This window comes from Naegleria gruberi, assembly GCF_000004985.1.
Source record: "Naegleria gruberi genomic scaffold NAEGRscaffold_40, whole genome shotgun sequence".
In the NCBI taxonomy this organism is placed as follows: domain Eukaryota; phylum Heterolobosea; class Eutetramitea; order Acrasida; family Naegleriidae; genus Naegleria; species Naegleria gruberi.
The window spans coordinates 264,395-287,119 of NW_003163287.1; the positions used below are offsets into that span (position 1 = coordinate 264,395).

A 22,725-nucleotide genomic window follows, 5' to 3' on the forward strand; every position below is an offset into this window, starting at 1 on the left:
ATGTAATTAATTAGTGCCCCCTCCAACATTATTACTGGAATTATTATTCTTTGATATATATTGATATTCTAATTGGTCACTATCCTTAGATAAATTAGAGTCTGGATAACTTTGCTTTTCAGTATTATGAATGTTATGATTACTATTATTATTACTATTTTGTTGAGGGTCATCTTGGCTAACTACATGACCTGCCACCTCGTCTTCACTTACAACTGCACAAGCATGGTGATGAGCTTTCATCATGTAGGTTGTACATAAGCCTTTTCCTTTCACTTCAACCATTCTTTCTTCAAATTCAAAACCTAAATCATAAACTCTTTCGTAGGTTGATCGAGAACAGTGGATTCTACCGCCTAAACTTGTACTTTCCATTCTTGAGGCCATATTAATGGTATCACCCCACAAATCATAAGCAAACTTCTTGGTACCAATAACACCAGCAACTACACCTCCTGTATTAATACCAACACGAACATTGATTTGATGTCCAAGTGCTTGACGATTCTCCAAGTTATAATTTCTCAATACTGCGAAAATATCCATTGCAAATCTGAGAGTTCTTTCAGGGTGATCTGATTGAGTATTACCAATACCACCAACACAAAAGTAAGCATCACCAATGGTCTTGATCTTTTCCAATTGATACTTGTCTGTGAGTGAGTCAAAACCATTGACCACAGAGTTCAACATCATGACAATTTCAGTTGGTGTAAGACAACTACTAATAGATGTAAATCCAACCATATCAGAGAAGAAACATGTAATATCATTGAACTTTTCAGCAATGAATGTTTCACCTGATTTGAGTCTATTGGCAACAGCTTCAGGAAGGATTGAACGAAGGAGATTTTCCGACTTTTTCTTTTCTTCTGCCAACAGGGCATTTTGTTTCTTCTCTGAAGTGACATCCTTAATAAAGCAAGTGACAACAGGCTTGTTATCAAAGAGTGTTGAGAACAAGTTAATCTTGGCAGGGAATTTGGTATTATTCTTTCTGATACATTCCACTTCAATAGTTTCTCCTTGAGCATCAGCATTGGTATTATCCTTTGATGCCTTAATCAAATCATCAATAACTTTACCAAGTGTATCTCTGTTAGAGGAGTCAAACAAATTGAATAATGGCAAACCAACAAAATCAGTTTGCTTACAGCCAAACATTCTCTGGGCTGCTGGATTAAAAATTTCAATATCACCACGATGGCTACACAACACGGCACCATCAACAGCAGCATTAAGAATATTCTTCACTTTGGAATCATCATTCTTGGCATTTTCCTTTGTTTCTCTATTCTTGAACATTGTAATTCTTGAAGGTAATGTATGGTACATGATAAAGTTTCTCATTGTTTCTTCAGAGTCCATCAAATCCAAAGGAATGTAATTGAACATAATTCTCACATGGAAAACATTATTCCAATGTGAATCAAATATATTGTAAAGAGCAAAGGAGAATACTAACAACAGCACCGCCCCAACTAGTGAAAAGGCAATAACATATGACACTGAAGTTACAGAGAATACTGAAATTAATGTATCCAAGAATACTAACAAACGATCAGTCAGAGCATCTGCCAACACATAGGTTTGCACTTGATTGGAGAAGAGTTTGAAAGTGGCTGATTTCATTGCAAAAATGTCAGCAGTATTTTCAGATGAAAGTTGAGCATAGATTTCAATCAAATGTTCCAAACCCTTGCATGAATAAATAGTAGAGTTTGATGTGCAGTTTGTGTCTTGCACCATTGAATCAATCTTTGTAGAGATACCAACACTTGGTAACTTGTTATCTTCAACATTACCATAGGCCAGATTATTCCAGCTTGAAACAAGATTTGTTGTGAGTGTTTTCATTTCAGTCTTGTAAGAAATAACATCAGATCCTTCCTTTGATAACTGAGGATCATTAATAGCAAGTCCACTTGGTAAGGAAATGTAATTAAATAATTCACCAACGTTGAATGTTGTTCTTTGAATGGATGAGAGAGCTGTTGTTGCTTCCTTAATATTTAACATGGTACGGTGGGTAGAAATGGTATTGAATGAAGATTCCATGTAGAACATTCCTGAGCACAGAATTGTCACACCCACAATACACAAACCAATGAGAGCAGCACTCATGTACGGTTTTAGAATTCTCTTTGGTAATTGAATAGAGGCATCATCCACTTCAGATTGCTTTCCTAGGTTATGGTAAATCTTACCAATAACATCTTTAGGTACATTCTTTTCCAAGAGTTTAACAAATGTCTTGAGGGAAGAAAAGCTAATTGTTACATAAACCACATAGACAATAGTAAGGACACCATAAAGTGAATTGGATGCTAAAAAGTAAATGAAAAAGCTTTGGTCAAGTACTTCCGTTTTTTGTTGAGTTCTGGAAATAAAACTTTGACAAAAAACATCAAAGGCCCCTTGGAATGCATCTTGGTTCAACCACAAGAACATGAATGGATATGAACTGAGCGTGCTATTGTACTCATTTGGTGAGAGGCCTTCAAAATATTCTATGTGTTTCATCATTGAGTAGACCATTTGGGAAATCGAGACATTACTTGGGTTAGTATTATTAAAGATACCCAAATCGTTTGGATTTTCAACGTTTGGAACAACAATTTGCCTGCTAACAGAAATATAATCAGAGTACATCTCTGGTGTGAATAAACCTTTTTGACCCATTACCCTAAGGTCATCAATGAATTGCTTTGCTTTTGATAACTTTCCTTTCAGCTTGGCAATGAACTCTTCAGTGCTGCTCATATCGAGAGTATGTAATAATTTTAGATTTTCAGATGGGCTGTTCTTGTAGAGATTCAAGTAGGTTTGTTGTAAACGAATATCTCTCAATGCAAGAAGAGGGACCATTCTTGGCTTGCATGCACTTTGCACTGCCTTAATATCACTTAATACCAAGCTTGAAATAACAGAGTCCCATATTATACCTGATGCCAATAGTAAGAAAGAAGCAATAACGAAAATTAAAAAGGAAAGTAGCTGAACATTATGTTGCTGAGGAGTAGCAAGCGATGATCTGAGAATACTTTCTCTCTTCAGTTGAGGATTGTTTTCAACGCCATCCATTCTTTGAGATCCAAGATCAAATTCCGAGGCTCTTTCGAATGGTTCATCTGGATCATCAAATTCATTAAAATCAGCTGTTGAAGCAATATTATTACCCTTCTTGATACCAAATGAGAAGGTTTTACCTCCTGCTTCAGAGAATTTGGTCGAAGATGGAGGTGGATTGTCATCAAATGAAAAGTTTGGAACTATACGATTCTTCTTACTAGCTCCCTTTTTCAAATTTGGTCTGAACTTCATTTTGGCTTCTTCATCTTCAATAGCCATAGCTTCTTGGAAGAGCTCTTGAGCAAATTCCTTATTGAATTTGAATTTTTCCACATAAGATGCATAGTAACGAAGGACAGTCTTGTTATTTCTATGCTTGGCTATCAAATTTTGGAATGTTGATTCACACTCTGACATTAATTCGGAAGCTCTAGTGTTGGTTTGCTCAATCTTGTCAAAATTGATGATATCATTGGTCATTTCCTTCCAAAAAGCTCTGTGCAATGCTGCTAATTCGGACTGATTCTTCTCCATTCTTTGCAAGAAGAATTTCAATTCGTATGGATTAGAGTTGTCAATCATTTCAAATTCCTTTTCTCTTTCAGAAATTAAGAATTTGTATAAAAAGTTTGGCTTTGCTTTCAGGGCCTTCTTTAAAAGTGATGAGGCAAAGACTTGAGCATTGACTTCATTCTTCCAATAGTAGGAAACAATTAAACTGCATGTAAGCAAGAGTCGAGAATCATTAAAGCTCTTTTGTAAAGATGCACCCTTAATAAGACTGAGAGCAATTTCTGGATCTGTAATGTCATCACCCTCTGTTCTATTCTTTGATTTAAGAGAAAATTTAAAGAAGAGATTCAACTGTTTCAATCTATTATCTTCTTCAAATTCTTGATAGACAAGCTGAGCCTCCTTTTCCAGCATTTTAAGTGGAAGCTTTTCAGCATCAGCGTTTCCATCATTGCTTCTTCTGAGAATAGAGGATAATGCCTCAGCACGACGAATACTCACCATGAATCTACCTCTGACCTTTCTATAAATTACCGTCATGTATATTTCCAATCCTGCCATTCCCACCAAGAAACCAGTCATGATCAAACCCAAGGTAAGACCTGCGCCGAGACCAATACCCAATATGGAATTATCATCTGAATTGACTATTGAAGTTATTAATGCACCAATGGCTGCTCCCAATCTAGCCCCTGCAACACCAAAAACAAAAGAATTTTCAGTCTTTCTATAGAATGGTAAAAAGTAAAAAATCAAGACCATGAATACAAGTGTGATAGTGATATGTATCACAGATCTAATGTAGGCATATTGCTGAGGTACCACATACATTAGCATTAATTGAAGTGGATTAGCAACAGACAAAAAACCCATTGGTATATTATTATCACCAATAAAGTAGCCTCCCTTAGTTTGTTCGGATTCTTGTGAAATCATAATTGATAAAAAGTTCAAAATAAGCATTGGTATAAAGGCTATAATCATCAAGACAATGAGGACAATATTACCTGACATGACACATGGTGTGGTATTAAATCTCGAGAGAACATAAATCTGTTCATCATAATTACTAATTGTGTGTAAAGCACTTGTATCACAATCAATAAAGGATGTAAATATAAAAGTCATTATCATACTAAGAACTTGAATAATATTTCCTAGTGTGGTGGCAGCCTTCTTGTAACGATCTAATTGTTTGCTAGATCGAAAGATTGCATGTAAGGCAAGGAAGAAACTCACCACTCCACAAGCTATTAACAAAAAGCTTGCTGCTCCAAGTGCTGCAATAGCACCAAAAGGTAAAAGGTGGAATGAAAGTGTTATTGGATAATTAATAACTGTGAATAACCATTCTCCATATTCTCCCCAATTATAAGAACCTAGTGTTGGAAGAAATATAGAGACCCAAAATATGTACAAGTAGTATATTATAGACAGAGTTTTCCTTTTCCATCCATATTGCTTAACTTCGGATGATTCCATCGAAATCACAAACTTTGTAAAGCCCTCCTGTATCTTTAACCATACTGATGCATAGAGTGAGGAACCTCCAGATGACTCTGATGAAACATTTGAACCTAGGGCAGAACCTTCATGATTTTGGTCCATTTTGTTATTATTGTTGTTATGTGAGTGATGTGGTTTTGAATTTGTGTGTGTTCAGTTATTGTATGAAGAGCCAATCTACAAACAATATATTAACCAACGTTGTTGTGTTTATCCGTTATGATGTTTGTAGATGTTTATAATGTCGTTCTTTTTAAATAAATATTAAGGCAGTTTCGAGAATGGAAATATTTTCATCCCACCCGATGTAATATTTACGATTATCCCTTTTTAATCCATAAGAAGCTACTTACATCTGGACTAGATTGATGACTATTACGTTTTCAAAAAACAATAAAACTCGAACTAGAGGAGAGGTTGAAATTCCTTAATGTTTGCTGTTGAGAATTTTCTCTCCGTTTTATATTGTTTTTTAACTTTCCCTATATTATTGACTGAAAAATACAATTTGATGATTTTCCTTATTGTTCTTCTTCTGTATGATGATAAAACAATAATAATGTGAGATGTTGCTCTTATGGTGTGATGAGTGTTTTTTAACGCTTTGGTTTTGGCAAGTTTGGCGCGCATACAATTATTCTCACCACCACCAGTTTGCATTCTCGAATTGTATTGAATTTGCCCTTACTTGTTCTTGGTGATTTGGTCTCAATCTCACAACATTACTGTTTGAGGATGCTTAGAGGCAAGTTACTGCCAAGGAACAAGCAGTAACATTACCTTTTGGAAAGGTCTGAATGCAGTTAAGTGTTGGTTTGGGAAATTTGAAACAACTTTTTCAAATTCCAAGCAACGAACTGTGGCATAATTATGTACTTATGGAGGGGTTAGTTGGGCGAGCGTGGAAGTTTAAGGAACATTAAGCAGCTTACCAGTCGTAAGTATTGAAAGAAAATTGGAATCAAGCAATACATATTTCTAAAGAAATATGCTTGTATAGCTTGCTTAATTGCATTGAGCTATTTAAGAACAGAGTAAGTGCACTTCCCCATACCGGAGTGGTTGAACATTTTCAGTAGTCATTCGCTCAACAAAGCCAATGAGCCAATGAGCACTGTAAAGAAACTGAACTAGGTGATGAAAATTCCTTCTTTATACAATACTACGTTTTGGTTTAATCATTTCCGTTTAAAGAGTTTCTTTTTCCAATTGAGTAATGTCATTTGGAGCAACTTCAAATGATTTGTTACAATACATTTAACTACAGCCAAACCCAATTTGTGAAAGGCTAATAGACCAATCACCTCTTTATTGATTTTTTTATCAATTTCCTTTCCTGGTTATCACCTTTTTTGATAGAAGTCAATTGCAAAATCTGATTTCAAAGCCACAAACTGTAATGTTTCCTTAAAGGCATCACCTACCATAAGGTTCTCGTTTTGTTATCAGCAATATTCCACAACTGTTCCAATTGTGGAATTATTGCTGGTAACTATCAAGGGTCTTTTCTCGTACAGTTTTATTTTGTCATCCGATTACCGAACAGAATCTGTTGCAGCATCCACAATTTAAATCACACCTGAATTTTCACACACAACCCAAGAAATTTGAGAAACTCAAAAAAACATTGCCTGCTTCCGTGCACATCCATCATCATTGTTCTTGATTCAGGTTTTCTTCGGAATTAGTTTTCACATCAAAGAGTTGACGTAAAAACCACTCTGAGGTATAAACAGTGATGTAACAAGACCAATACAAGAAGAGAGAACTCCATCATAGTATTGATTATATAAAACAAAAGGAATAATAGAACACTTTCTATTCTCAATCTAACTCTTAATTGCCACACTCACAGTACTTAGACTTGTAGATATAACTGTTAATTTTCAAACCTCTCTATGAAAGTAATTGTTGAAAATAATATTAAGGAAGGAATGAATCAATTAATGAACAGAAACAAGAGAACCGAGCCATCCCTACTGTTGATGACTGAAGATTCAAGCAGTGATCATCTAACCATTAATGAATCATCCCCAATTAAATCACTAAATTCAGAACCATCATCATTCTCGGAAGGTTTTTATCATACATCCCTAATCACTACCACATCAGAAGAAACAAACCAATTGAATCATCAATACTCAATGCTTGATAATGCCAGAGATGAGGGTAACAATAATAATAAGGACAATTATATGAGTGTCATTGAGGAAGAAATATTTCCTGAAGAGTCACCAACAATTTTGGGCCCTACACCTCTCAATAATACCAACCCACAAATCGTCCATCTTAATACTTCACTCCCTAAGAATGGATATCCTCTCTATAATTTAGCTCCATCCCTTCCTAGAATGAGCAATGTAAATTCTGTAAATAACCAAAATAGCAAACAAACTGAGAAGAATCAATTAAGAATGAGGGCTGCCCTTAATGGACATGTTATATTCTCTCATCATCCAAAAGAATTGGGAGAATTTTATCATGTGGAGTGGTGGTATTATTTGAGTACTTTTGATCATACCATGATTCCATTCTTTAAACATTCACAGGATGGTGATACTTCTATAGTTCAGATTGGGAATGCAATTCATTGTAGAGATTATCAATTGAAATTGGTCAGTCAATGTAAGGATTTATCATGTGATGATTTGTCTCACTTTTGGTCAACTTATTATTTTGATAATCAACATCGAATTCTTACTCAAAGTCCAGTATCCATTTCAATGAGTCCCTTGTATCATAATGCGCCATCCAAGTCAGTTCAAGGAGGAGGTCATGATAATTCCATGATTGTCGATGAAGAATCTCTTTCAGAATTTGACACCATCTCACAAGATGAAATTCATTCCATAAACTATGAACAATGGATTGAAACCAAGCATAATCATGAAGAACCTCAAATGGATGACAATTTTGAACAAGATGAATTCTTCCCATCTCACAATGATGAAGATTATATGGCAGATATTAGTAACATGTCAAATTCTTTCCACAAAAATGACACTTCTCATCAAGATGAGATAGCCCACATCGCAGACTCAAGAATACAAGATACTCATCCATCCCATTCTGCAAAAGAACAAGACGAAGACAAGCAAGAAGCAATTTCCACAACCTCCTCAAGAACAGATGAAGAAATTATGCTCTCTCTTGATCAATTCATTGAATCTTCCTCTTATCACATCAATGAACAATTCAAAATCATTTCAAGAGAATTTTCACGAATTTTCTTCTAATAAACTCTTTTTAATTTTAAGTGCATACAAATCTAGGAGAATTGTTTGTTGTAATTTGAATATTTGAAACTTGTCTTTATGGAAATTTCTAAAATGATTACAATCAAAAAAATGGCGCAACTGCTCGGCAATTATCACCTCAGCAATAATAGGCTTATGGTTCTTGTTGGAATTTTAATGGCTTTTATATTGTTGATGATGATGAATAATTGTGTTATAGGTGGAATTGTCTCGGATGAAAAACATTCCGATGATGATCATCAGGAAGGGATGAAAATAGGAAGAACAAATAAGTGGATGAATAGAGCAGTGATGGCCTCTACGAATCAAACTGTTGCCAATAGCACAAACCCTATTGTTATTGATAATACTCTGCAATATTATTCATTGATACCAATCTTGTTGATGGGAGTGGTTGGATTGATAGTCTTTTGTGTTACGACAATTTCTACTATTATCTATTGTTGGAAGGAGTTTCATGTCAAGAGGAAACAAGAACAGGATGGATTATCGGGTGCTAAAGAGGACATTATGGATAAACATTCAAATTTTAACAAGTTGAACACTAAATTAATTAATAATAATGAAGATGATCAGAACGAGGAATCATTCACTAGAATTAGAAGACCTCACAGACCTAGCATTACAGAAGACGTTTAATTATTTTCATTATTGTTTATTTCAATTGGCACTTCACAGTGAGTGCTAAAGAAGAACTTTGTACATTATAGATGATCTTCCATAATCGTCTGTTCATGTATTGAACTTGATTAGTCAATTATTATACTCTAATTGATATCACGGTAATCAATGATTGAAATTGATCTCCTTAGTAAAATGTCGGCGAGAAAGAATCAAGTAGTTGAATTGATTGGAAGGCGAATTTGATTTATTGAACAGAACATCCCGTTTGTTGAGATTGGGCAATTTGCCTACAGATTGACAATAAAACTCTTAATCTTTCCTTAGTATTGGTAATTGAAAGCAAGTCAAGTTTGAGTTGTGTTGTGAGAGGAAGCATGGCACTCACCCAAAAACTCAACTTTTCTGGTTCGTTTTCCTTTGGGAATGGTCCAATCTTTTGGAGAATGGCTTGCTTGGTTTCGTCACCAACTTCCATCATGAAAGTCTCAACCATCATGTAGAGTTGGTCATGTAATTGTTGGAGAGACAATCTCTCTGCTTGACGCCACACATTGGTTTGCAATTCAGCCAATGATGCAAAGGAGGTGAGGGGAATATTAGAACTAGCACCTGAATTGAGTGTTTCAGATTGTTGCTGCTGGCCATTGTTACCATTATTAGTAGTACTATTATTCGAGGATGAGCTCACAACAGCAGAAATAGTATCCCTATTTCTTTGAGAATTCTCAATGACAGATATTTCATTTTCAGTCTTATCTTTGAGAATTTGAACTTTGGCACAAATATATCCATCAGTGTCCCACTTTTCCAGAATTTTGAATCGTTCAGTACCAACTGTCTCAATGATACTTCTACCATCTGGCAACATTTTAAAGCTCGTAATCTTGGCAATACACCCATACTTGGCAATGTCACCATTTCTATTGGGTCCACAACAAACCAATCCAAAGCATTTACTTCCACTCATACATCTTCTCATCATGAGTCGATATCTTGGTTCAAAAATGTGCAATGGTAGTACGGTATGTGGATAGAGTACAAAGTCTAATACAAAGATTGGAATGTGATTCACATTGAGTTGTCTTGTCCCAACCTCTTCTTCCATTTCCTTCTTTCTCTCTTCGTATTGAGCTTTACAATACTTTTGACAGAGTTCATTAATAACCACAGTAATTGGATAATCGTATGGCACCACGTGAATGGTCTGTCTACACAGTGGACACTTATCACTATAATCGTGCACTCTACAAATGCAACTTCTATCAAACGTATGTCCACAACTCAACGTTACAGGTTCATAGAATACTCTGTAACAAAGTGGACACTCAAGCTCTTCACAATCCTCGCTGAAATCATAGACAGTATTCGTTCTCTTTCTCTCAGTAACATCTTGATCCAAGGTTGGTTCTTCTTCTTGCTGTTGGAGTTTGGCCAATCGTTCCTGTTCCTCCCTGTACATTTTGTCTTGAATTTGTTTTTCAAGTTGAGCTACATATCTATTGGCAGTATCATTTTGTGGATCATTTTGGAAGATTGTCTTTAAATCTCTCTCAGCTTCTTGTTCCAGTTGCATTGGTAAAAGCATTTCAACCTTTTTCAAGAGTACACTAATCAATTGTGAACGAACTGCATAAATTGTATCATTGATTTGCCTTAATCTTTCCTGATCGTGATAGAAAGTTTGCTGGAAATTCTTAATATCATCAAAGAATTGAAACTTTAGTTTGGATTCTCGTGTTTTCTGTAATAACTGATCTTGCTGACCCATCAAATCTTCTAAATGAGTTTGAAAATTCTTTGCCTTATTAGCCAACAATGAAAGAGCCTGATGTGGTTTCCTCTCTCTCACAAAACCATTCACTCGTTCCATAAATTGTTTCATCTCCTCTGGAGTCATTACAAAAAAGAATAGTTCATTATTAGAATTCAACACTTGCTTTTCTTCTTCTTGTCCTGAATTGTTGTTGTGCTGTTGAATTTTGGCATTGTTTTCATGTTGGGAGAGACATGAATCATGAGAAACTATTGTATCATGATTATTATTGTAATGTTGATGAGGATTTACAGAGTGTTGATGATGTTGTTGTTGATTGGTGGAGGAAGTACTATAGGAACAATTGGTTGTTGGTGAATGTTGTTGTTGTTGTTGTTGGTCTTGTTGATTGGTAGAAGTAGAATTGTTATTAGGAGAGGATGTGGAAGAATAACCTCCATGATAGGCTTGATTATTGTTGCCATCATTCGGAGAGTTGCAATGTTCTTGTTGCTGATTAAAATTCATCATGCGTTGTTGATACTGCTGATTGTTATTATTCATTGATGATGTTAGATGATGATGTTGATAATTATTGTTATTGTTGTTGTTGATTATTAATTGATGATTCGGAGTGATGATGATTATTCATCTTGTTTTTATATTTGGAAAAATTAATGTTGTGTTGTGATGACTTGTTTTAAAACACAACTCTAATGCGCAGAGTGCACTAACAATATACTATTATAAGAAGTTGCAAATTTTCTTCTTCTTCTTGTGTCAAGTATAATTCTTGAGGAGTAAAGTGAATTGTTATGATTGAACAAATTGAAATTCTTTTTTAGATGGTTTGCTAATTGGCTTGCAGATTTTCAAAACTGCTGAACGCACGAATCAAACATTACTTGGACTTGAAGTCCGTCAATTATAAGATAGTTATCTGAGGCAAAATGCATTGTTCAAGCATGGAGAGAGATTCTGAATAAAGGGTATCTGAAAAAATGAGAATCATATTTCTATTATTTGAGATTGAACAGAGATTTTTCCAAAAATTACTTTAACTTGGTTTGTTAGTAGTGGAATAGTGGAAGGAGGATTACAACAAGTAAAATTACTTGGATTTTTAATGAAATTTAGAGTGATAAGTAGTGGTTGTGGTGGTTACATTATGCAGTATAATGATTGAGTTGAAGGGCAACTTGCAGTATTGGAAGAGAAGTGTTTTGTGTTGCACAGCTGCTTGAACATTTCCTTTTTGGATCTTCAATTAGCTCAATGCAACTTTGGTTTAGTCCTTGATTTAATCCTAATCTTTTTCTTTGTATACTTTGTTTGCTGAACAATGTTCAATTAATGGTGGTTGACTAGCAATTATTTCTTGGCTTGGAATTGGGAAAAGTATCATCGATAATAGTCTTATGAAGCTCATTCGAATCATCATAAAGTAGATCCAATGGAGTGTTTCCATCAATATTGACTTCGTGTGCCATTTCTGGAAGTGCTTTGAGTAATGAAAGCAATGGAAATAGATGAATTTTGGAAAGATTATTTCCTCTTTTGCTTGCAATAATATGGAGAATATTGTCATTTCTTTCGTTATTCTTGAAATATTTTTTGACAGCGTCTGGATATTGGCTTAGAAAATTCAGCAAATTTTCATTATAGACCCTTACAATGAGTGGAACTGAAACATCTCCATCCTGGATGAACTCTGCCAATTTTTCAATCAACTGTTGAGGTTGTGTCATCATCAACATGAGAATAATATCATCAATCCTATGATTTTGAGATAATACCAAACCTTTGAAATTTTCTAACAAGTTTACACACTTCCAAATAACTTTCACTGACAAATTAGGGGAGAAGGTCATTGCCGAAAGTTCTTGCAGTTGATTTTCTGGATTCCATCCATAAAGAATCATACTATCATCAACTATTGATAGCGGTTCATACAATCTTCCATTTTGATATTGATTAACCAAGTAGATAATGTATTGGAAGTGTGGATCTACTTCAATTGAATTATTTCTGGGAATGAATAGAGTTTCAACAGGTACCAATAGGTCAGCAAACATTCTTTCGAAAAGTTCCTTCTTTTTTTCAAATGGAAAAATTAATATATTGTGGAAAATGGTGGATATTTGATTAAGGCTGGCATGCTTCTAGAGAAGATTCACCAAACTTGGAAAGTAATTGTTTTTCAATAAATTCAGGGAAATTCATAGAGCTTTCAATTGAAATTTTGTCTTTCAAATGTGCAGATTCTGGAGATTTAAAATTGAAGAGAAGTAATGTTCTCAAATTGCTAAGGGTAGAAAAATCTTGTTGTTGAGAAAATAATTTTTGAGGGGAAAAGGAAACTATTTCTTCCACTGAATCATTAGAAAATCCTTCCAATAACTCACTTTTCACCAATATTAATTTTTTGAGTTCTTTCAAATTTGACAAGAAACTGTGGTGTTTCAAATCGAAAATCATCAACTCTTTAACTGTGGTATTGCTTCCAATAAAATCTGGCGAAATTTCTTCAATTCTTTCTGCATAATTGATTGTTGTTGGTTTAAAATAAGAAAAAGTTGATGTGTTACTTCTTTTCACAGTATTGCTTTCCTCTCCACTAGCTGATTTAAATGAAAAATTTCCAAAAATTGATGAGAAGACTGGTGGCTTTGGTTTCAATATTTCAATATCCTGATACAATAGTAATGCATCTGTGTCTAATTTACACCCATTCTCCACAAATTTCCTCTGTTCTCTAAAAAGTGTAAAGTAATATTTGATACAAGGATCAACTGTTGAATTGATCATAAATTCAGACATTTTCAACAATTTCAGCATCATTCTTCTATTGAAGTGTTTAGAAACTAGTCTCATTTTGTGAATGGTGGTGATCGGAGAGTCAATTCTTTCCTCCTTCTTTCTCTTTTTAATCTTGCTCATGCCAAGTTGTTCAAGTTTCTTATCCATCTTGGCGATCTTCTTCCACTTTGAATAGGTTGGAATAAATTCGATAATTTCATATTTCACACTTTCATCAAGCCTATGAATTAATTCAACATTTAATTCTTGATGTTGGTATTCTGGGGGAGGCACATGATTTGCAATCATTTGTTCGGTCAATGTATCCACCAGATGATTTCTAATATTTTCCAGTTCTTCCCTCGAGGAATTTTCTTCTATTTGCACCAAATCTTCTCTACCCAACAGAATGGCAGCAATATTTGCTATTAGATTATTGTTCATTTTTTTTGTAAAATAAATCTAATGTTTCTTAATTCTGAATATTTAACACAATATCAGCGTATGATATTTTGGCATTTTCAGTGAGTATCAATGGAGGCAAAACAAATGAGGGAAGTTTCATTTCAATAAATGAAATATTCCTAAACCTAATAACTTCCTTTGATTTGTAAAGCAGAAAACTCTTGCATCCTCCAAATAATAATATGTGATTTCCTCTGATTAGATAGTGAGCTTGAGAATCATTTCGCAAGAGTTCATCTTTATCCTTCTCTGAGCAATCCAAACTTAAATGACCAATTCTGCAATTGTAAAGACAATCAAATATACCAACCGTTTCTGTGTTAACGAACCTATCTTTGTAATATCCACCAAAACTGATTAGATATCGACCAGCTATGAGTGCAGTCGCATTTCTACCAGCTTCTGCATCATATATGGATTCAAAATCTCTTGTTTGCCCACTACCATATGTATTAAAATCAAATCTAATAATCTTGGATGAGGTGTAAGATCTATATGAAGAGCCACCATATGAAACCACACTTCCACTTCCTTCTTCTGCATTATATTTCAATAATTGAGAACTGTGGGTGCTTGGTGTAAGAGTTGCACCCATTTCTTTGAGACTTTCCTCATAAACTTCAAAGCATGAAATTGATGATCTACTCTCCAACACTTCTTTGCTTAAATATTTCAGTTTAAAAACTGATGTATGGAATACCAAAAGATCACTTTCTTTCAATTCGAGCCCCATTAACCTTTCCAAGTCTTTCACGAATGTAATTTTCCCATTCTCATGAATTTTCATCAACTTGATACATTCCAATGAATAACAAAGAAAGTAGGGACTATTTTCAAAAACTATCAAATTAATTTCTGAACTCTCCCACATAGCATTGTCCATCACATATTCCGATTCTCCAATAAATTCCTTCTTCCATAAATCAAATATTGCAACTCCACCAGTAACAGCCGAATGTTGTTGGATAAGGAATGCTAAAAGCAAAAATCTCTCATTACTCATATTATTAGGTAAATTGACAAATTTTGATGCTGATAGGACTTGTCTATAAAATAGGTTGTATGGTGTGGTTTGTTGTTGATTTTCCTTGTGCTTGTTTTCTAATCTTACTTCAATGGGAAGTGAATTCTTTGGAAAGTGGACTGAACAGCAAATTTTACCAAGACATTTATTCATTTCTTCATGATCCATCGATGATTCATTGTTTTCCGAATCATCATCATCATCGTCTTGTCTTTTTCTTTTCAGTTCCTCCCCACTTGCCGACAAGTGGCTCATATTGATCTGCTATTTTTCTTTAATTATTAATTTATTTAAATAAATTACAAAAGAAAATGAATCAATTGGAATCAATCATTGCCGATTACCTCTCCAATCATTGTTCTTCATCTCCGTTGGATGATGATGAATTTTCCATTATTAAATTAAAAATTGAAACTCTAAAAAATTCGATAAGCGAAAAGGAATGGAAGGCAATCAGGGAAGATATAAGAGTGGAGGATTTATTTGGTTCAATATATTTGTTAATTTTGAAGGAATTGATGCCATTCCGAGATGGATATTCGCAAGAATTTCGAGATTGCTCACTCTGTCCCGAACGTTACATTAATTTTCAAATCAAGCCTTCGTGTTGTACCTCAAAGTGTACTAAAACTACTTGTGAAATAATTAAGTATCTGGTGATGAATGTTTATGAGAGTGAATTATTGGTAGATAGACAGGCTTCATGTTGGTTTGATGGATATTATGTAAGATCAATGCATTGGTTGGCTCACTTTGGTCAATTATCACTTGTGAGATTTTTGGTGAATGAATGTGGATTTAAGGCACAAGTCCAATCTGATATTGATTGGGTCTCAGATTGGTCAATTAATCAGGCCTTTATTGAAAAACACTTTGATTTGGTTAGAGAAATGTGTAAGGGAGATTATTCCTTCATGTTGAGAGATAGGTGTGATCATATTCCAGCTGGAATGTTATATTCTTGTTTTGAAATGATCAAAATGGAAGTAGAAAACACTTGGGATTATTGGCTATTTATTGTAGAGGAATGTTTGAGGGGAAAGATTACAGATGAAATATTGGATGAAGCAATGGAGACATGGGATAGAAAACCGAAAGATTTTCTGAGAGCCAAACAAGATCTTTGTTTGAGGGAAAATCCAATACGATCTCACAAACAACTTTCTGATATCATATTTGAATTTGAACTTTGATTCAATACAATCGAATAGCTCAATCATGAAAATGAATAACCAAAACTAAACTGTACAATTCTAACAATCTGATTCCAATTCATCTCTTAAACGTGTAACATCATCACCTCTACAAGCAGCTCTCGCTTTAAATCTCATTTCTAATGAGTGTTACCCTTTTCATGGCAGATTACAAATTTCAAACTTTAAATTTACGCTTCAATTTACAAAAGCTAAATTTAAACCAGAAAACTCAAACTTTCAAAATTCAACAAAACAAAAAAAATGTTCATCTCATCTCTGATAGAAAACGTGAGTCAAGGAGGAGGTATTGTCAGTTCCTCGGAGAATGTCACTCTATTCTCATCATCTTTTATAATTTTGATGGGTGTTGTGGGTTATGTCATGTATTTTCTGAAGGATACTTTGGAGGAATTTATTAGAAGGTTATTCTTTTTCATGTTGGATTTGTCGGATGCTGATCAGGAGTTTGTTTGGTTCTTTACCTTCTTTTCATTCCATCCCTATACGAATCATGGTTCTTCACATATTAAACCATATCAAAAGAAGGCCAATAAGGTGAATGATTATGATGATGATCCACTTGAATATGATGGTTTTGATTTGGGAAAGGATGAGGAATTTAAAAAGACCAAGTTTGTTCCTGCACCTGGCTATCATGTAATTTACATTGAGGGAAAGCCATTATTGATTAATATGATTAGTACCATGCCAACTAATGGAAATATTATGAAAGCTAAGGAAAATGTGGAAATTTACAAGCCAAAGTATGATTTTATTGATGCCATTTTGAGAATGATTGTCCCATGCACTGATGACAATAATTGTCCAGATCCATTGACTATGGCCAAGAGAGCTGGTTTGAACACTTCAAGTTTCCTCTCACAAAGATATGATGAGAATGGAAAGGTCATTGCTAAAACTCAAAAGATTTCTTCCAGTAATTATTTCAAGGAATTGATGGCCAATTGCTATTATATCAATACTCTTTATATGAAATCCAAGACAACAATTTATACACAAAATTATGGTAGATGGGCTGCTTCATGTGTTAAACATAAGAGAGATAAGAATTCTGTCATTTTGGATAATGGTGTCTGGGAGAGTCTTTACACGGATGTTGAACAATTCTTGAATAGCAGAGATTGGTATTTCGATCAAGGTATTCCATACAGAAGAGGTTATTTATTATATGTAAGTTTTTTTAAATTATTGGAGGATTTAATTTTTAACACAATATCTATCTCACTAAACTTTCTATATTCATGAATTTTCAATCAATCAAATAACAACAGGGACCACCAGGTACAGGTAAATCAAGTACTATTGGATCTATTGCAGCAGCTTTCAATATGAATATTTGTGTTGTCAATTTGGCTTCTAAGGAATTGAGTGATGAAGACCTTAATGCAATGTTCAGTAGTGCTCCATTGGATGCCTTGATTGTTCTTGAAGATATTGATTCTTCCTTCATGAATTCTACTGTTGAGGAGAAGAAACCTTCCAAGAAGGAAGATGGAGAAGAAAAGGAAGATGAAGAGCCATCAGAAATCAGTAATGTCATTCAAACCAAATCTCAAGTTACTTTCAGTGGTATTTTGAATGCCATTGATGGTATTGCTGCTTAAGAATCAAGAATGATTTTCATGACAACTAATTACAAGGATAAGCTTCCACCTGCACTTATTAGAAATGGTAGAATTGACAAGAAGATTTTCATTGGATATGCCACAGAACATCAAGTCAAGGCCTATGTTAAAAAGTTCTACGAAAAGGATAATCTTTCAGAGGAGGAATTCTCAACTTTAATTGAACAATTCTGGAATAAGATCAAGAACATGTCCATCTGTATGGCTCAATTGCAAGGTTTCTTATTACTCTATAGACATTCTCTTAAGGATCTCGTCAATGCTGCTGATGAATTTGAAAAATTCACCAAAGATGAAATTTAATTTATTAACTTAGTTAAATAGATCATTAAGATAATCAATAAATAGATTGTTCATTAACTATTACAATAGTAATTTAATTAATCAAGTTCTTGACCTTTCCAATGATGTTGGAATAAGAAAACACAAGACGACTAAACAGATTTAAAGAGATTGAAAAATTGATAAATTTTGTTTTTACTGTTTAAACTTGTTGAGCTCTTCTTGAATTTCTCTTAATTGTTATAACTACAACCAGGATAGCAATCAAACCAAATAATGGGAAAACAACAGCAGAAGTGATAATAACTGGTAATCTATAACTCCATCCAAAATAATAAATATTTGAAATATATGGAATAAATTCCATATTTGTAGTAGTGGAACTTGAAGTAGGTCTAACAGAAACATAAACAGTCTTTGCATTAGTATAATAATTAGTATAACTCAATGATGAGTATTGAGAAGTGGAATAAACATAAATTTCACTACTGCTATAGTAACTATCAGCATTAATTGTAATATAACCACTATAGCTTGATGAGGTGAATAAATTGATATCTTTCAATGTCAATGTAAAACCAGATGGAACTGAAATCTTGTAGTATTTTGTCGAATAGAGTGTACCAGTATTGACATAAGTTGCAGAATACAAGGTAGTTGCAGAACTCATTGGATCAGAATTAGCAGCATTAATTGTTTGAGCAGCAATTGAAAGATATTGACAACTTGAAGGAATATTGCTACATGTCAAGCCAGTGGAAGTGACACTAACTGTAGTTTTAGAATATGAATTTCCATCAGCAGAGCAAAAACAAGCAAGAGTGCTTTTCTGAATCAGAACAGAATTTCCATTCACATCATAAAAATTATTTCCACTAGCATATGAATATTGTAAACTAGCTCCATATACATTAGGATTGGATAAACTTGTTACACTGAATGCATACAATGTACTATAACCAGTTGTTTTATAGGCATAGACGGCGTTAGCAATTGAAAATCCATAACCATTCAAGTTAGGCCAAACATTTGGCAATAAATAACTCATTGATTCAACCAATTGACCAAATGCATTACTTCTCAATTGATAATTAAATTGATAAGGTCCAAAAAAGTTTTTAAATGGACCCAAAGTTGACTTTCCATCCTCAACAATTGCTGCAAATCCAATAGTTGCACTTCCACTTGTTGCATTCTGAGTGAATGTATAACCAATAGTAGAGCCACTACTAGCAGCAGCATCAGTCGATTTAAAATAATACGAAACACTTGGATTCAGTGTGAAAATTGCCATACTTTGAGGTCTGACATTTAACATGCCATTCGTACAAATATAAGTAAATGTAAAATCAACAGCAGCAGTAGCACTATTATTTGCAGAATTGACACTATAAGATAAACCAGAAACACCCACCAAACTATATGGTAAAGTATTTAAACGACCTGAATAGGCAGAAGTTGCATAATTGCTAATGGTAAGAGTGAGAGGATCTGTTGAAGTTCTGTTGATATAAACATAGAGGGAACAGGAAGAGGTGGTTGTTGCTCCTGCGAAGGAATAGCTTGCGAAGGGAGAGGTGGTTGTGTATTGCACATTAAAGTCAGATGCGCTGACAAGTGTGAGTAGTGACAGGAGTAAAAGTGTGAAGAAAAATATTGTTCGAGGAGTGTTGTTGGGCATTTTTTTGTTGTGTAATTTGTTGTTGAATGATTTGATTTGAAAATTAAATAGAAATGATCTTAAACTCCACAAATTAGAAACTTAACTAAACTCTTATTAGAATCTTGTTTTATCCATCAAAATCAGAAAATTGTAACATATTGTAAATATTATTTGTATAATAATAAAATTGTTATTCTTCAGCAAATTTTCCTCTCAAACATTCCAAAAATGTCAATGCCAATAAAAAATATCAAGAGAAGTGTTTGTTTTGGGTTGTGGCTTAACTCATATTCATATAGATTGAGAGCTATTGCATATTTAGTATGGATTGGTGGAAGCATTGTTGGTTCGATCTTTGATTCATGTGTAATGTTAAGGGAGAAAATGAAAAGTATTGAATGCATTCAGTGGGTTATGTTGTTAGAAACTATTTTAAATAACATTTCATAAAGATCTTTTTTGAGGATTTGTTCCTCTGGAAGTTTGGAAGTGTGTCTGAGAGTTCTTGGGAACAAACTTGCTGAGAACACAATTCTTCAATTTATGTAAAAGAAAGAATTCCTTCAATGAACAACCAACAGAGAGAACTGAAATGTAATTATTATCAATTTCATGTTAATTGCCATTCTAGAAATTGTGTCAATCAAATAAAGAAGAATCACCTTCCATAATTCAATGTTCTTCATATGCTATTGAGCTTTTTTTACTAAACATTCATTGGAAAAGTATTAAAGTTGACTATTTTGGCATGCAATAAATATGCAGCTGAATTTAGAAGGTGAATTTATTCATCAAAAACAAGTTTGAGTGGGAATAATGCATTCCAAGGACAATTATTCTCTTCCAGCTGTCCTATCTGCTGCTCACTGTTATTCACTTCTTCAACTTCTTGAATGCTGGAAATGCAGAGAAATGATCCATCATCAGAAGATGAAACACTCTCCTTTTGATTTTCAAACGATTTTTGTTGAAACTCAACGTGTTGAATATGTTGGAATTCGTTCGAATTAGTATGTTGAAATTGTTGATTGCTAGCTTGCTTTCTCTTTCTGGTTCTCTTCTTTTTCTGAGATTTCCAAGATAATTCAAAGTAATTAGATCCAAATTCATCATCTGAAACCATCTTTTTCATTCTGAGACATTTTGGAGGAGAAAGAAATTTGTTAGGATGTGGAGGAAGCTTGACTATTTTTTGATATTTTGCATGTTTCGTCCTCTTTTCCAAATCTGTTTTCATGTTATGTGAAACCAAGTTTCCACAATTTCCAATACTTTTCATTATTGGTTTGAATACGTTATGATGATGATTATGTTGAGAAGAGAGGAAAGGAGGTGTGTTAAACATGCATGAATTCATGTTTGAATGATCATGGATTGGACACATGTTTTGAGAGTATTGCAAGCATTCAGATTGATGTTGGTATGGTTGACCTGGATTGGGTTGTTGTGGCACCGTAAAACTATTGCATGTGTGGCAGCTGGCTTGCATTTGATTGTTGTTCACACACTGCAACATGCTTGCTGTATTCGAAAGGTTTGGATGGTGAAGAGATGGTACGTGCATGGTTGATTTAGAGAAATAGTTTGGATGTTGAGTGAAGGGTATTAGTTATCATATATTTGAGCGTTTTTTTTGTGAATAGTTTGGTTTCTTCAAGCATGCTAAGAAAATAAACTCATCCAAAAAATGGGATCACCGTTCCAAATCTGTACATCCATTACATTTCGTACATAAAAACTAAATCGCCACACCTTAAACGAAACTTTCAAATAAGATATACCTGGGCTTTTTTAAATATGAAGAGTCGCTGAGTGCTTGCCATGCTCAATTAATGTAGATCCCTTTCTTCTTTTGTTGTGATGGGTTCTTCATAAAACAATGCTTGTACAATAGGAAATATGTCAGTCTAAACAATCAACTATCAATCGTCGGTTATGTAAGTTGAATAGTTACTAGAATAGTCTTATATATATGTAGAGATAATACGTCTTATTAAATTGTCTATTCCTTTAAGAATCAAAAAGGTACATCATGCATAATATAGTCATATTGAATTCGAATCAATCAACACGTTATCTGAATCTTAATCCATGCTTGATCTTTGCGGTCTTGTAGCCGAAGTAAGTACCTAACAAATCAGAAAGTCCTTATCAATTATAAAACAATAGAAAAGGCCATCCAATTAAGTATGAAATTCAGTCTGAAATGTAATTTCACCTTCTCTTGAGATCTAAAGACCTAGCTGATCATTTCTGTGTATGTAGGAGGAGAAGGATGAAAGTTTTTCCTAATAATGTTCACTTTATTAGTGGACTATAACCTGATGTTGTAAATCAAAATAAAATCCATACTGTTGGTTGGATTTTAAGATAGTCAGCTGCTTCCACATTCCTTAATAATATTCATCTATTGTTGTTGATAGAATAGAGATCAATCTCTTTTCCAATCATTCACATTGAATTATCTGTGCAACAAGTAAATTCCAAGAATTGCAAAGAAAGCAGAACCACCAGAAACCCACATCCAACCCTTTCTATCCATACCATTCTTCCATGCAATAAGTCCAGCTCCAACATCTACCAAATCACAGAACAATCCCATTTGCAAAGCCATCTTTAAAGCTTCAGGATTCTTTGCGTACAACAATGAAACTCCCAAAATAAAGTCTCTGGCACCAAACATTCTTCCAACAAGAACACCCTCTACAGAAGATGGTGCAGCCTTGGTAAGGTGTTCGAGAGTTTGATTAGGAAGGATATAGGTTGAAGCTCCAACTCCCATACGAAGATAGGCAAGTGTTTGAAGAATGGCAGACATTTGTAATATATTGTTGTTATTGTAATATATTGTTGTTGTTTAATGTATTAAATTGTATAATGAATAGAAAATGATGATGAATATTAATGCGCAATTTTCTTCACAAT

The 22,725-nt window shown here is 34.0% G+C and overlaps 9 protein-coding genes across 9 annotated transcripts; 3 read left to right on the top strand and 6 right to left on the bottom strand.

Moving 5' to 3' along the window:
- Positions 1 to 6: 6 nt before the first annotated feature.
- NAEGRDRAFT_70501 (uncharacterized protein) lies at positions 7 to 5,193 on the bottom strand (the record flags this gene model as incomplete). The annotated part of the gene is made up of 1 exon (XM_002674432.1): positions 7 to 5,193. The coding sequence occupies one exon, from the start codon at positions 5,191 to 5,193 to the stop codon at positions 7 to 9; it is 5,187 nt and encodes a 1,728-aa protein (XP_002674478.1).
- Positions 5,194 to 7,025: 1,832 nt separating this feature from the next.
- On the top strand, positions 7,026 to 8,327 carry NAEGRDRAFT_70502 (uncharacterized protein; the record flags this gene model as incomplete). The annotated part of the gene is made up of 1 exon (XM_002674362.1): positions 7,026 to 8,327. One exon carries the CDS (start codon positions 7,026 to 7,028, stop codon positions 8,325 to 8,327), a length of 1,302 nt encoding a protein of 433 aa, XP_002674408.1.
- Positions 8,328 to 9,216: 889 nt separating this feature from the next.
- NAEGRDRAFT_51002 (uncharacterized protein) lies at positions 9,217 to 11,253 on the bottom strand (the record flags this gene model as incomplete). Its single annotated transcript, XM_002674433.1, has 1 exon — positions 9,217 to 11,253. One exon carries the CDS (start codon positions 11,251 to 11,253, stop codon positions 9,217 to 9,219), a length of 2,037 nt encoding a protein of 678 aa, XP_002674479.1.
- Positions 11,254 to 12,089: 836 nt separating this feature from the next.
- On the bottom strand, positions 12,090 to 15,268 carry NAEGRDRAFT_51003 (uncharacterized protein; the record flags this gene model as incomplete). Its single annotated transcript, XM_002674434.1, has 3 exons — positions 12,090 to 12,733; positions 13,131 to 13,921; positions 14,319 to 15,268. The coding sequence occupies 3 exons, from the start codon at positions 15,266 to 15,268 to the stop codon at positions 12,090 to 12,092; spliced, it is 2,385 nt and encodes a 794-aa protein (XP_002674480.1).
- A 263-nt stretch (positions 15,269 to 15,531) lies between these two features.
- Positions 15,532 to 16,206, top strand: NAEGRDRAFT_70507 (uncharacterized protein; the record flags this gene model as incomplete). The annotated part of the gene is made up of 1 exon (XM_002674363.1): positions 15,532 to 16,206. The coding sequence occupies one exon, from the start codon at positions 15,532 to 15,534 to the stop codon at positions 16,204 to 16,206; it is 675 nt and encodes a 224-aa protein (XP_002674409.1).
- A 264-nt stretch (positions 16,207 to 16,470) lies between these two features.
- On the top strand, positions 16,471 to 18,158 carry NAEGRDRAFT_70508 (uncharacterized protein; the record flags this gene model as incomplete). The annotated part of the gene is made up of 3 exons (XM_002674364.1): positions 16,471 to 17,400; positions 17,502 to 17,796; positions 17,836 to 18,158. The coding sequence occupies 3 exons, from the start codon at positions 16,471 to 16,473 to the stop codon at positions 18,156 to 18,158; spliced, it is 1,548 nt and encodes a 515-aa protein (XP_002674410.1).
- A 181-nt stretch (positions 18,159 to 18,339) lies between these two features.
- NAEGRDRAFT_70509 (uncharacterized protein) lies at positions 18,340 to 19,818 on the bottom strand (the record flags this gene model as incomplete). The annotated part of the gene is made up of 1 exon (XM_002674435.1): positions 18,340 to 19,818. One exon carries the CDS (start codon positions 19,816 to 19,818, stop codon positions 18,340 to 18,342), a length of 1,479 nt encoding a protein of 492 aa, XP_002674481.1.
- Positions 19,819 to 20,584: 766 nt separating this feature from the next.
- NAEGRDRAFT_51005 (uncharacterized protein) lies at positions 20,585 to 21,364 on the bottom strand (the record flags this gene model as incomplete). Its single annotated transcript, XM_002674436.1, has 1 exon — positions 20,585 to 21,364. One exon carries the CDS (start codon positions 21,362 to 21,364, stop codon positions 20,585 to 20,587), a length of 780 nt encoding a protein of 259 aa, XP_002674482.1.
- An 897-nt stretch (positions 21,365 to 22,261) lies between these two features.
- NAEGRDRAFT_70511 (uncharacterized protein) lies at positions 22,262 to 22,618 on the bottom strand (the record flags this gene model as incomplete). The annotated part of the gene is made up of 1 exon (XM_002674437.1): positions 22,262 to 22,618. The coding sequence occupies one exon, from the start codon at positions 22,616 to 22,618 to the stop codon at positions 22,262 to 22,264; it is 357 nt and encodes a 118-aa protein (XP_002674483.1).
- Positions 22,619 to 22,725: the final 107 nt, after the last annotated feature.